General features: G+C 48.7%; 1 protein-coding gene across 11 annotated transcripts in view; it reads right to left on the bottom strand.

Annotated features, from left to right (window-relative positions):
- MICAL3 (microtubule associated monooxygenase, calponin and LIM domain containing 3) overlaps positions 1–14,172 on the bottom strand; it is a 232,758-nt gene that overhangs the window by 112,929 nt on the left and 105,657 nt on the right. For all 11 annotated transcript variants that reach the window (XM_050746022.1, XM_050746012.1, XM_050746011.1 and 8 more), the window contains exons 2-5: positions 5,726–6,062; positions 3,924–4,131; positions 1,583–1,699; positions 534–635 (exon numbers count right to left, since the gene is read on the bottom strand). In XM_050746022.1, the coding sequence (XP_050601979.1) occupies positions 534–635; positions 1,583–1,699; positions 3,924–4,131; positions 5,726–5,989 (691 nt within the window). In that variant the 5' untranslated portion in view covers positions 5,990–6,062. The remainder of the gene's footprint in view (positions 1–533; positions 636–1,582; positions 1,700–3,923; positions 4,132–5,725; positions 6,063–14,172) is intronic.

Below are 14,172 nucleotides of genomic sequence, written 5' to 3'. Positions count from 1 at the left end.
GCCGGGCGCGGTTGTGGGCGCCTGTAGTCCCAGCTACTCGGGAGGCTGAGGCAGGAGAATGGCGTGAACCCGGGAGGCGGAGCTTGCAGTGAGCCGAGATCGCGCCACTGCACTCCAGCCTGGGCGACAGAGCGAGACTCCGTCTCAAAAAAAAAAAAAAAAAAAAAAAAAAAAATTAGCTGGATATGGTGGCACGCGCCTGTAGTCCCACCTACTCAGGAGGCTGAGATGGGAGGATCGCTTGAGACCAGGCAGATGGAGGCTGCAGTGAACGTGCTCATACTACTGCACTCCAGCCTGGGCAAAAGAACGAGACCCTGTCTCAAAAATGAAATAATTAAATAAAATAAAAGCAGCGGCCCGAGTGCCAGCTGGCTAGAGGAAGGCAGGACCTGCCATTCCATCAGGGCAGGAAGCACACATTCAGGCTCTCAAAAGAGAGGACCCTGGTCACACACAGTCTCACCCCAGGGGTAGGACAGCATCCGCTTTCCCCTCTGCTATGAGTCAGGCAGAGGAGCACAGACCAATACCTTCCAAGGTGTTCCTCCGACCATCCCCACCGATGATCACTTCAAATTCATACTCTGACACAGGATGAGTCTTGGGGTGCACCAGTGCCCGCCAGCCTATCCCTGTGGACCAAAACCAAATAAATGGGGGTCACCACCCAGACCACATTCACAGCCAGGACCATCTCTAGATACCCAGTCATGTGAACTGCACAAAACCCTGGGCCAAAAACACTATGTGTAGAAGCAGTGGAGACAGAGGCTGGCCGCGGTGGCTCACGCCTCTAATCCCAGCACTTTGGGAGGCAGAGGCTGGCAGACTACTTGAGGCCAGGAGTTCAAGACCACCCTGGCCAGCATGGTGAAACCCTGTCTCTACTAAATATACCAAAATTAGCCAGGCGTGGTGGCGTGCGCCTGTAACCCCAGCTACTCTGGAGACCTAGGCAGGAGAACTGCTCAGAGGTCACAGTGAGCCAAGACTGAGCTACCGCACTCCAGGCTGGGTGACAGAGTGAGACTCTCGTCTAAAAAAGAAAAAGCAGGCCGGGCGCGGTGGCTCAAGCCTGTAATCCCAGCACTTTGGGAGGCCGAGACGGGCGGATCACGAGGTCAGGAGATCGAGACCATCCTGGCTAACACGGTGAAACCCCGTCTCTACTAAAAAATACAAAAAACTAGCCGGGCGAGGTGGCGGGCGCTTGTAGTCCCAGCTACTCGGGAGGCTGAGGCAGGAGAATGGCGTGAACCCGGGAGGCGGAGCTTGCAGTGAGCTGAGGTCCGGCCACTGCACTCCAGCCTGGGCGACAGAGCGAGACTCCGTCTCAAAAAAAAAAAAAAAAAAAAAAAAGCAGTGGGGACAAACCACAGAAGGAAAGAAGCCTTGCAGAGGGCCCACCACATGTGCACCTGCGACATCGAAGGCTGCATCCAGGCCACGTCCCCACAGGCACAGGCTTTGGCTAGCTCTGGAAGCAGCCCTCAGGGGCCTTTGGTTTGCTCCCTCAATCTCATCTTCCTCATCCATCAACACCCTCTCACGCCTTCTTCACTCCTCCAGTATAACTTACGTTCATTCTCTTGGTCCTCAGGAGGTTGTATAAGTCCTTGGAATTCCACATTGACATGGATTTCAATGCCTAGGATCAAGGCTACTTTCAAAAGTATTAGTTGGAGCTGACGGATACCTGGGAGAAAACAGAGATGGTGTTGGTGGGAACACATGGAGAAGGGGGTATCCATCCGTGTCGCGGCTCAGGCTCCCACCCCACCACCCACGCTCCCTTCATTCAGATTCCCAAAGCCTGCTGTAGCAGGAGACATTCCGAAGCCACACTCCGTAACTTCTTCCTTTCTTTAAGGCAAATATAACCCAGTGGAAAAGATGTTCTAGGCCGGGCGCGGTGGCTCAAGCCTGTAATCCCAGCACTTTGGGAGGCCGAGGCGGGCGGATCACGAGGTCAGGAGATCGAGACCATCCTGGCTGACACGGTGAAACTCCGTCTCTACTAAAAAATACAAAAAAAACTAGCCGGGCGAGGTGGCGGGCGCCTGTAGTCCCAGCTACTGGGGAGGCTGAGGCAGGAGAATTGCGTGAACCCGGGAGGTGGAGCCTGCAGTGAGCTGAGATCCGGCCACTGCACTCCAGCCTGGGCGGCAGAGCGAGACTCCGTCTCAAAAAAAAAAAAAAAAAAAAAAAAAAAAAAAAAAAAAAAAAAGAAAAGTGTTCTAGAGCAACACACAGGACACTCCTACCTCTTGGGTTCAGTGTTCTAAACAACCAAAAGCTTGGAGACAACACGGGATTGTGGCCTACAGGAGATTCCTTTCCATCTTTCCAATTCGGGGCTGCCATATTGGTGGCATCTCTGATCCTGCTAGGTCAGGAGGCAGATGCACCCACAGGGTACAGCCCACAGTCAGATGCAGAGCTGCTGCATGACCTCCCCGCCCACGGGCGTCTCTTTCAGCCCATTTCCTGGTTGATCATCACACATTCTTACAAGGCAAGAAGGGAAATCATAATCCAACCAGATCCTCCTCCCATTCCCCCTGCCACTCCTGGTCTACAGCTATGGAAACTGAGGCCAGAATGACTGACAATCTTGCTTATTTTCATAGTGAGACTGATTGATTTATTCAACGTCCATGAGCACCTGTAGGCACCAGACATGGCAGGGACTTAAGCTGTAGAGATAAAGATCTAGGCCCTGGTAGAAGACCCTCTCAACCCTAAGATGAATCTTGCCACAAATAAGGCAGACAAATCCACTGAGTTAATGACCCTCGGTCCTCTCTTAAGACCAAACTTAACTGGGTCTAATGTGCCAGGAGCAATGCAAACCCTCCTCACGTCATCTTGGTTGTTCTCCCCAGTTTACCACAGCCACCACCCTTCTGAGTCCCACTCCCAAAGACTTGTTAAACTCTGCACTAGCATAGTATTTTCGCAGAGAACTGTGGGTTCCAAGATGCTTTATAAACTACAGCCAACAGATGGGCACAGCGCTTCCTCTGCCAGTGGAATGTGGTGACTGCCAGCCAGCGTCTGATAAATTGGCACAGCTGCTGCAAACAGCAAAAGGTTCCATGACTGAATGTGTTTACAGGACACATCTGGAGAAGCTCAGAACAAAGGCTCCTTGATAAAGCTTTCCTGAAAGCATTAATGATAATCAATAAAAAGCCTTCAGTTTCATAACGCACACTGTCTGTTCTGAATTGCTTTTCTGGCCACTTACAGTCAAACACCGCTGATTGCATTAACTTGTATTCATACCCTGTAGGATCTCAGAAAAGCACAGCCCCGGGCTGAGCTTGGAGGTGAGAAAAGTACAGCAAGGGCTTGCAGACCACACAAGAACCACCTAACCAGAGGGATGCCATTATCCCCTTCCCATTAGCGGCCCGGCCAGGGCTCTGCTCCTTCTGCAAGCGTGGCTTCCCCCAGGACTCTGTCCCCACAGCACTCTGTGCTTATATTAGTAGAGCACGTCTCAGGTCACAGCACAGACAGCTGCACGCCTGTGTACTTCTGCCACTGCAAGAAGGACCACCAGAGGGTCTGGGCCCAAACTGGTCATCGTTTCCCCAGTGCCTGGCCCCAGTGCCCATCCCGCAAACTGCAAGAGCTCAGTAAGAGTCCAAGACCTAACTGAGAAATCCTCAGGTCAAACCCCACAATTTCATAGGTTACCGATATGCTCACATTTAAGAGTCCTAAATTACAGAACCACTGCATAGCAGGTGTTTTTACTTCAAGATGAGTGCACTTACTACAAGAAAGACAGCAATGAGATTAGAAGAAATTTGGCGGCATATGAATTCCTCAGCTAATCCACCTATCTCTTTCTAATGAACACGTGTGCGAGGGGTAGGGTGGAACCTTACAGGAAAGCTAGTTTTACTTACTGATATGGTCGATGGCTCCGGCACAGAACTTGCCATAGAACTTCTTGGCACCCAGACCTCGTAGATCATGTATGGTGAATGGCCAGAGATGCAAGACGTTGTTGCGGGAGAAGGCATCTCGTTTCTCAATAACAACCACCTTGGCCCCCAGTAAGGATAAGTCGATGGCTGTACGGAGACCACAGGGGCCAGCCCCAATGATGAGACACTGAAAAACACAGCTGCTTTCAGGGCAGGCAGCACTTCCAACAAACAATTCTAAAGAAGTCTCATGATCGTATGATCATCACTCCCTAAAGCCCTGAAATAGGGCTATTCTCCCCACTGCCAAGAAACCTTCACACCTATGTGGGTCACAGCAGAACACCTGCCATGGCTGAAGAGAAGAGCTAGTGATCACCATGAATGGAGAAGACAGAACCATCAGTGCTAGACACAAGCCCGGCACCTGTTCACCTTGGACAGCCTGGAAGGCCCTTGATCTGCAGCATATTTAAGTGGCCATCATCTCAACAAATGATATGAAAATCAAATGCAATCTTACATCAACAAGAGAGGACCGTTTGGAAGGTTTCTAGGTCAGGCAGATTTCTGTCCAAAGAGATACAGAGTCCTATGTACACAATCTCAAGCCTGCTGGAATGAATCTACCACACGCATGATTCCCAGGAAGCAATTTTCAAGACAAAGTTTTATGTGCTGAAAAGAGTTCCAAAATCCCCATTTCTAGACTGAAAGTCCAGGAATACGATCTTGAAAATCCACACTCCAGAGAAGTACTCAGCAGGAGACTGGACACATATCTTAAGTAGTTTGCTCTGTGTGTGCAGAAGGAAAACGTGCAATGCTTTTGGCTTTGTTTTTCTCTTAGTAGAGTCCAGTACTCACTCATGAATGTCACACCTTCACAGTTCTTGAATTTTGCTGATGAATATCTACCCCAATGCAAATCCACTGGGGGTGGGGCTCTAGGTAACCCTATTGCACAAATTAAAGCTCGTGAAAGAACATAACATAGCCATGAAGTCATCTGCAAATTTGTGTCCCTGCTAGCTTGTTCCAAACTTCTCACATTAGGTGTTCTTCTAAGGAGGGAAGTAGGAAATGTATCTCTCCATAGCCGCTTCCTTGCAGCTACCCCAACAAAGGCAAGTGCATAACTCAGGTCTTTGCCTGGGCCTACCTGCTTCGAGAAATAGGGCCTACCTATTTCTCCACGTGGTGAAGAAAGCAACAGAAATACTTTGGTTCACAAAGTCCCTGCTTATGAATCAAAACAGACCTTTGGAACATGGATGGGAAGAGGTTGGAAGCTTGTGGCAAATCCCAAGCTGGCAAATAGCATACCTTACCAGTTACTGAGTATGGAACGATGACTTTGGAAAGAGGACATGCCAAGAACCCCAAAGCCGTGTTCAGACAGGATACCAGTAGGGCTTGGCTACGTCCCTGCTAAGTGACCTGCATCCTCCGAACCACGTGAGGTTCAAAAGAGAGCTTTGGCAAAATAAAAAGTTCCCATGCCACTTGACTTTGGTTATTCTTAAATACTTGAAACTTTGAACGTTCAATATGTAAATACATGAAATACGCTTAAAATAGGGTCTGGGTCATGCAAGTCTAACAAAAAGAGGTAAGAGATCCACAAAGTTTCAACAGGTCAAAGCTTGATTTCCTGTGCTAGGTTGTGGCTAGACTTTGCCTGGTGCTCACTCAGCCTACCTCTAACTCAATCCTCCTCTTTGGCATCTGGATGAATCCTCATGTCAGTGACCCCAGGGCCCAACAGGATCAAAGCTTACCTTGGTGTTGGTGCATGCTTTTCCCTTTTTGTAGTCTTTGTGACTGCCCCGTTTGTCCAACTTTGCCCAGAGGGCTTTGGCTTTCCAGTAGTTAAGCTTGGACTTGAGCTTGTGATAGAAGGAGCGGTAGTCCTTTGGCTTCAGTTCCAGGTGGTCACAGAGCTCCTGGAAGGCCTTGAGGGTTCCCTTGCAGGTGGTGGCCTGGACAAACCGGTCAAAGAGGACATGAGCTGGGTTCATGGTCTCATGCTTCCTCTCCTCCATGCTGCCTCACTCTCAGCACTCCCAGAGGGGGCGGTGGGATGGCTGTGGGTCCACCTGACACTGGCACGTTAATCTGACAAAAAGAAAGAAAAAGACGGTTAGTATTTCTCTGTCTACAAACATTCTCCAGGAGACATACTCCTCTTCAAAGCAGAGTTCTCAAGTGTCGCAGTCATCCATTCACAAGTATGGACTGCACACCTGCAATACTCCAGGCACTACGAGACACTGGGGCTGGAAAGGTGAGCAGGATGGTTCTTGCTCTCAAGGATCTGATAGTCTAGGAGATGAGGCAGACACAGACACAGAATGTCTTGATGGACCGTACCAAGTGCCACTAAAGAGGGAGACACAAGGGGAGCTGGGAAACAGAGAAAGAGGATCTAAGTCACTATTGGTGGTGAAGCGGGGTCCCCACTGAAGGTGAGCCTCTGAGAGGTGACAGCTGAGTCTCTCAGCATAAATGTTAGCCAGGCAGGGAAGAGGTGCAGGACATGGGAAAGTGACACAGGCAGGCCTGAGTGACTCATAGGGATCAAAGAGGCAAGGGTGACTCCCAGGTTTCCAGCTTAGGCCCCAGATTAAACGGAGACATCAGGCCAATGGATTAAAAATAGAAGCACTCCTCGGTGCCGGTGAAAGAGCGAGCCACCTTCCCCACCTGCACCCACCGGCTCCTGTGAGTCTGCGGAATCGTTTTGGCATCACATCTGGTGAATCCTCGCCACTGGAACTGTACTGGGAGGCAAAAGTACAAAGGACAAAACTAGAGAGTGGAGAGTGGGTCAGGGTGGCGAGGCAAGCGTGACCACAGGGCTGAGCCCACACAGCCAGACCCCAGCGGCATGACCCCGCTCACAACCCGGGGTTAGCACTGTCACACCAACCCTTGGTTTCCCTGTGTGTAAGGCAAGTAGGTTAGACAGCACCCCTAAGACTCTTCACTTCTGAAGTTCTCCAAGGCTACTGCTGAGAAATCCACATGCCCACAGCACTTGCTCCTGGTGCTCACATCACAACGGTCCAGCACAGGCACATCACCCATTTACCACGAGGCTGACCAACACAACTGGACTGGACTTTGCTCTAAAGATGTACCCTTGGGGTTGGGCGCAGACAGAGGAAGGGAGTGGTTGATGCACTGTGTTCAGGAGGCATGTAGAAGCAAGAAACTACCCACTATTCAGCTGCAGGTGCTGCTGAAACCAACTCTCGGAAGACAGGCGCCATGTTCCAGAATGACACAGGAGAGGCCCTGAAGCTGTCACTTTGGGTAAGACACTGAGCAGCAGTGTGAAGTAGAAATGACATGCCACTTCTCTCTGCACCTCACCATGGTATCATGGGATTAAACCAAACCAAATGAGATGCATCTTAAGTTTCATGAGAGAAAGTCATAACTAAATACAAGGAACTGCCCTCTCCGCCTTATGTTTTCTATGTCAACAGACACAACACTCATCACATAATGTGGAGGATACACTGCAGACAGAACACACTGGCTCGGCTTTTCGCTTCAGATATGTCACGTACTCAACAACCGCTCTTGGCTCTAGATATTAAAAACTACACCGTTGGCCCAGTGCGGTGGCTTATGCTTGTAATCCCAGCACTTTGGGAGGCCAAGGTGGGTGAATCACTTGAGGTCAGGAGTTCAAGACCAGCCTGGCCAACATGATGAAATCCTATCCCTACCAAAAAATACAAAAATTAGCAAGGCAGGGTGGCACACGCCTGTAATCCCAGCTACTCAGGAGGCTGAGGCATGAGAATTGCTTGAAATCGGGAGGCAGAGTTTGCAGTGAGCTGAGATTGTGCCACTGCACTCCAGCCTCAGCGACAGCATAAGACCCTGTCTCAAAAACAAAACAAAACAAAACAAATCCAGAAAAAACAATACACTGTTAACACATATAGCTTCTCCCAATAGCCACATGGCTAGGAGGCCAGCAAGAAATGGAGCTAACTAGAATTAACACTCAGTTTCCCCCAAAAAGAAAGGTTTTATTCTAGGTAGCAGAAAGATAAGTACTTTACAGTTCCTAAAAAGGGCCCATTGTTTCTCTTACAAGTCAAGGCTTATCTTATAAATGTCAGAAAGTCAAAAGATGGCTTGTAGGGCAGGAAAGAGCAGATGTGCTTATACGAAGGCAGGAGAAACGGTGGCAGCTGACAGCCCATGACTAGAAACAAAGGTCCCGCAGCATTTTCTACATCAGGGGCCCTCTCTGCCTCCTGACCTCTTTGTGGGGACTTTGGAGGCTTTACCTGCTCTTTGAGAAGCACACGGCACGGCACAGCACAATCCGGACCCTGTCTGTATGCTCTGCCTGCCTTCAGTCAACCTAAACACCAGAGTCACAGTGTTTGGTAAGCTTTGCATACACTGGGTCTCATCCACCGCTACCTCATGTCAAAGAAGAAAATGACTTTTCTTTGTTCCTAAACAGTAGCCACTTTCGACTCCTTGCCAGGATTCAGAGCGCTCAGAACCACGACATTCTTGCTGAAGTCAAGACATTAAAGATCCTGCAACCCATAATTCCAAAACCCTTCCTGTCATAGCGCCTGCGTTGGCTTACACCTTCCTTGAAAGAGGGTCTTGGGCACTTATTTCCCAAGAAGAGTTCTTCCGTGTGAGCTAACAACCCCTTGGTTAGCTGTAACCCACTCGGTTTGAAATAATTCACTTCCGAAGAGCTGCTAACCACCATAAAGAACTTTCAAATCAAACCCCACTACAGAGGAACGCCTTCACTAATAACTGTCCCCAATCCTTCTGCTAGTGAAAAACACTTAAATTAACAGATGTCAGCCAGAGCTCCCAGAGAGCTGCAGAGCCAACCAGCAGGCAAGTATTAAGTCTCTGGCCGAAGACATTTCGACCTGCAGGGCACTGGGGACAACAGATGAACAGAGGCAGGCTGGCTCCTGGAACAATGCGACCGGCACTCAAGGTAAGACAACACAAGATGAATTCCCTTGGGCTGCCTCACTTTTCCTGCTTTGCGGCTGAATGACTGCAGCGCAAAGACTCCTCCAGAGTGTGACAGCATTGCTCTGTGGCTCTGCTGGGCTGGGCCTGTCTCACTCTGCAAGGGGCTTACCCAGCATTCTCACTGGCTCTGACAACAGCCGGGAAGCACGGCGGAGCAGGGCTATTCCTGTTACCGCCCCCATTTCCCTCATTCCTGAAGGTCAAAGCCAGATCATGCTCCTCCTGGCCTGTCCTGCACCACCCTGTGTACAGTTCATAATCACAGGAACCTGTTGACCAGGAAACCTGGCAGGAAGGTGCCAGAAATCCCAGAAACTGAAAAGCCAAGGTGTGCAAGGAAGGGGTAGAGGAAGTGCGGAGCCGGGCAGGGGGGTTGCGGGGAGGAAGAGGAGGTGATGCCAGGTTTCCAGGCATCTGTGAGTCTCTGCCAGCTGACTCCAGCCTGCATGTTTTGTCCACGGCAGCTGACTGCTGACTCAGAAGCCCCGCATGGGCCTTGTCTGTGGAGGACGGCACTGCAGAGACGGCCTCTGAAGCACATGCAGGACACGGTTATGTTTCTATTTACAACAAGAGTTGAAGACTGTCACTGACTTCTGGCTGGCTATGAGAACACTCAAATTTCTAGTTCTTAGAAGAGGTAGCTGGATGTTTCTGGGGGAGTAGAAAGGAGAATCATCTTTAAAAACAGAAAAAGAAAAAAACAAAACAACAAAATAAGAATGACACTTCGAGAGTATGGCATCAGAGTGAAGCTTCATTTTCTCCCTAACCAATGCACCATGAACATACCAGCGAACGTGCAAATCTCTGAATCTTACACAGCAATCTGTGAACTGCGCCTTCCCCTAGCCCATTCAGTCAGACATATGTCTCATCTAAATAGATCTTGAAAGCGGGTAGAAGGCCAGGTGCGATGGCTCATGCCTGTAATCCCAGCACTTTAGGAGGCCAAGGCAGGAAGATCACCTGAGCCCAGGAGTTCAAGACCAGCCTGGGCAACACAGTGAGATCCCATCTCTTTAAAAAATAAAAACCAAAAAAATTAGCTGGGTGTGGTGGCATTCGCCTGTGGTCCCACCTACATGGGAGGCTGAGGTGGGAGGATTGCTTGAGCCCAGGAGGTCAAGGCTGCAGTGAGCCACGATCATGCCAATGCACTCCAGCCTGGGAGATAGAGCAAGATCCTGTCTCAAAAACCAAAAAAAGAAAAAAGTAGGTGGAGAGGAACACTTGCTTTGGAACGCCATCAGGAGGAAGCTTAGATGAAAAATGCACTATGGATTAATATTTTCCCTCAGAAACCAGCACCCAAATTGCCAATATGCCCCGGGCGCCTGATCTGTCTTCCTGCAACACAGGCAACTTAGCATCATCATTTGAAAAGACTGTCCTTTTCGTACCAAGTAGTCTTAGTATCCTTGTCAAAAATCATTTGACCACAAGAGAGGTGCATGAGGCTGAGGCAGGAAGATTATTTGATCCTCCCAGGACCCTGAATCCAGCCTGGGCAATACAGCAAGACCCCATTTCTTAAAAAAAAAAATCATTTGACCATATATGTTAGGGTATGTTTCTGGGGCCTCTATTGTATTTCCATTGGTTTATATGTCTGTCTTTATGCCAGTACCACACTGTTTTGATTAGTACAGCTTTATAGTAAGTTTTGAAATCAGGAAGCACGAGTCCTCTAGCTTTGGTCTCCTTTAGAAGGACTGTTTTGGCTATTCAGGGTCCCTTGAGATTCCATGTAAATTTTAGGATGGGTTTCTCTATTTCTTTTTTTTTTTTTGAGACAGAGTCTCACTCTGTCGCCCAGGCTGGAGTGCAGTGGTGTGATCTCCACTCACTGCAAGCTCCGCCTCCCGGGTTCACGCCATTCTCCTGCCTCAGCCTCCCAAGTAGCTGGTACTACAGGTGCCCGCCACCGCGCCCGGCTAATTTTTGTATTTTTAGTAGAGACAGGGTTTCACCAGGTTAGCCAGGGTGGTCTTGATCTCCTGACCTTATGATCCGCCCGTCTTGGCCTCCCAAAGTGTTGGGATTACAGGCGTGAGCCACTGCGCCTGGCCAAGGGTTTTTCTACTTCTACAAAAAAAAAAAAAAATCACTGGGATTTTGATAGGGATTATATTGAACGTGTATTGTTTGGGTAATTCTGACATCTTAACAATAGTAAGTCTTCCAACCCATAAGGATGAATTTGTTCTCATTTATCTTGTAATTTATTCCAGTGATGTTTTTTAGTTTTCACTGTACAAGGCTTTCACCTCCTTAGCTAATTCCTAAGTGTTTTATTATTTTTGATGCTACTGTAAACAGAATTATTTTCATCATTTCCTTTTCAGACTGTTCACTATTAGTATATAAAAATGTAACTGGCCGGGCACTGCGGCTCACACTTGTAATCCCAGCACTTTGGAAGGCTGAGGCGGGCGGATCACGAGGTCAGGAGATGGAGACCATCCTGGCTAACACGGTGAAACCCTGTCTCTACTAAAAATATAAAAAATTAGCCGGTGTGGTGGTGTGCACCTGTAGTCCCAGCTACTCAGGAGGCTGAGGCAGGAGAATGGCGTGAACCCGGGAGGCAGAGCTTGCAGTGAGCCGAGATCATGCCTCTGCACTCCAGCCTGGGTGACAGAGCGAGACTCCATCTCAGAAAAAAAAAAAAAAGTAACTGATTTTTGTGTATTAACTTTGTATCCTGCTACTTTGCTGAATTTATGTATTAGCCTTGAACAGGTTTTTTTGGTGGAATCTGTAGGATTTTCTACACATAAGATCATATCATCTACAAATGGAGATAACTGTCTTCCTTTCCAATATAGATGCCTTTTAATTTCTTTTTTTGGCCTAATTGCTCTGGATAGAACTTCAGTACTATGTTGGATAGAAGAGGCAAAAGTGGGCATCTTTGTCTTGTTCCTGATCATAAGAGGAAAAGCTTTTTGTCTCTCACTGTTGAATATGACACGTGCCGTGGTTTTTCACATACGGCTTTTACTAGGCGAAAGTAGTTTTCTTCCATTCCTAGTCTGGTGAGTGTTTCTATCATGAGAAGGTATTGAATCCACATGTATTGCATCCTGGGATCTATCCTGACTCTCCATCCTTTTTATCATCAAGCTGACACTCGGCAGGATGGAGAGAAAACATGAAGCCAGCTCCTCCCCCCACCACTGTGCCCTCTCCCTCTCCTGCCTGTCACTCACCCGGCTGCACTCCTCATCTGCTCCTGCCACTCTGCAAGGACATTATTTAAATGTCTCTCTCCTCCACTAACTGTGAACTTCTTAGGGTAGGGACTGGGTCTCTGCGCTATAACCCGACTTGGAGTAGAAATAGGTCATGTTTCTGTGGAGGTGATGAGGGTAGGATGGAGCCCAGCAGCTCCGTACTTGAAGGACCAGTCCTGGGGAAAGCACTAGCCTGTCCTGCGTGGCTGCAGAAGGTGAAGGAGAAATGGACACATGTTAGAGAGAGACTTCCAATGTGCTACCAAAAAGCGGTATCCAGGAGTGCACAGTCAACCTGGGCGGGCAGTGACAGTCTATGAAGAACACACACAAGAGTGTGGCACTTTTCTCATGACCCGCACTCTGCTGGGCTGCGTGTGGACCACCCCTCTCTAGAGGCATCTGAGAAGAGCTGGGCCCAGATAACCTCTGGGTTCTCTTCCAAGTCCCTAATCCTGCAGGACCATATGGTCCTAACCCTTATGTTGTATCTTTTCTAATTTTTCATTTCTATTCTTTGCTAACAACCTATTTCTTCATGAAAACCAAGTTAAGAACATCTACGCAACTGAGAAATGAAGTGAGTTAGAAGTGAGCTGACCTCTGCCTTGCAGTTCTGTCACCCCAAACACACATTAAAGTGTCTGAATCACAACGAGGCACCAAATAAACATCATCACCGATGATGATGTCAGTTCACATTCAAAGTAACCCCCAAAACAAGTAATGAAGAAGAATGCCTGAGGCCCACCATCCTAATCTCCTCATCTGTAAAACAAAAATCACAGAATTCTGTAGGAAGTAAGGTAATGAATGTAGAATGTTTATCCGTGCCAGGAACAGAGCAAGGCCCAACCAACAGTAGCGCTGTTATCATCTAGCAGTTTATCAATAAACCCCAGCAATGAAAGTGTATACTCAGTCTATACGACGGAACAACAGGGTTCAGATGGTTTTGTTTTCTGAAGGAAAGAAAAATGGTTTGGAACTTCTCTGCTCCATTATCACTCTTCCCCTCTCCCTCCATCTGCTCTAGAAAGCGTGAGAATGGCATTGGGTGGGCGGGGGGCGGCGGGGGGGAGGCCTAAAGGAGTAGGATCTGTGTAACTCCTGCCAAACTGTAATGTTAAACATGACAGAAGATACTGAGTCGTTACTACTTGGTGTCACATCCGCGCCTATGGCACCTTTGCCACCATCCCGCGAGGCAGCATGTACGACCTCCATTCTGCAGGCGGGGCAAGTGCAGCTGAAAGAAGGTGAAAGGTCACAGAGCAAGAAGGAGGCAGTGCAGGCATGTTTTGGGTCCAGACTTGTCCAGTTGAGAGCCTAAGTCCTTAGCCATTATGAAAAACCACCTGAGAATACAGCTTGAGAAGTAAAAGTTCATGAGAATGCATGCCTCCAGTCCCTAACCACCCGAGAGCAGGAACTTGCCTGCCAGGAAGATAGCTGCCCAGCTAGCAATGGATATGCAGTTTCAAGTAAATTTAGCAAGGACACACAAAACAGGATTATTTTTCTCCTCATGATTTATCACTGCATCTGCTCCTTTGAAATGGAGCCCTTTCCAAATGGCAGTGAGAGCAGTCTGGTTTCACAGTAATTCTTCTCACGGGCTGCCAAAAGGCAAAGCAACTAAAACAGTGCTAACACGGTCCGGATCAGTCAGCGTTCTGCAGCAGGCTCCTGCACCCCAGCCATCAGCAACACCTACGAGGAGTCAATTACAAAACATTTTCCAACCACCTAATACCACTCCATCTACTGTAGGAGCCTGGGGAAGGGCAGAAGGTGGACCTCAACCTGCCCACTGTCAACAACAGTACAGACCAAAAGACCAACACCTTCCTGACCCACCAATCCAAGAACCCTACTCTCAGGGGTGAGGAAAGGCCTCTGGGTGGGGAGAAAGCCTCACTGAGGATGTGGGGAAACACAACTAA

Source organism: Macaca thibetana, chromosome 10, assembly GCF_024542745.1.
Source record: "Macaca thibetana thibetana isolate TM-01 chromosome 10, ASM2454274v1, whole genome shotgun sequence".
NCBI classification, from domain to species: domain Eukaryota; kingdom Metazoa; phylum Chordata; class Mammalia; order Primates; family Cercopithecidae; genus Macaca; species Macaca thibetana.
The sequence above is the reverse complement of the archived record's forward strand: the minus strand, read 5'-3'. Positions and strand labels throughout refer to the sequence as shown.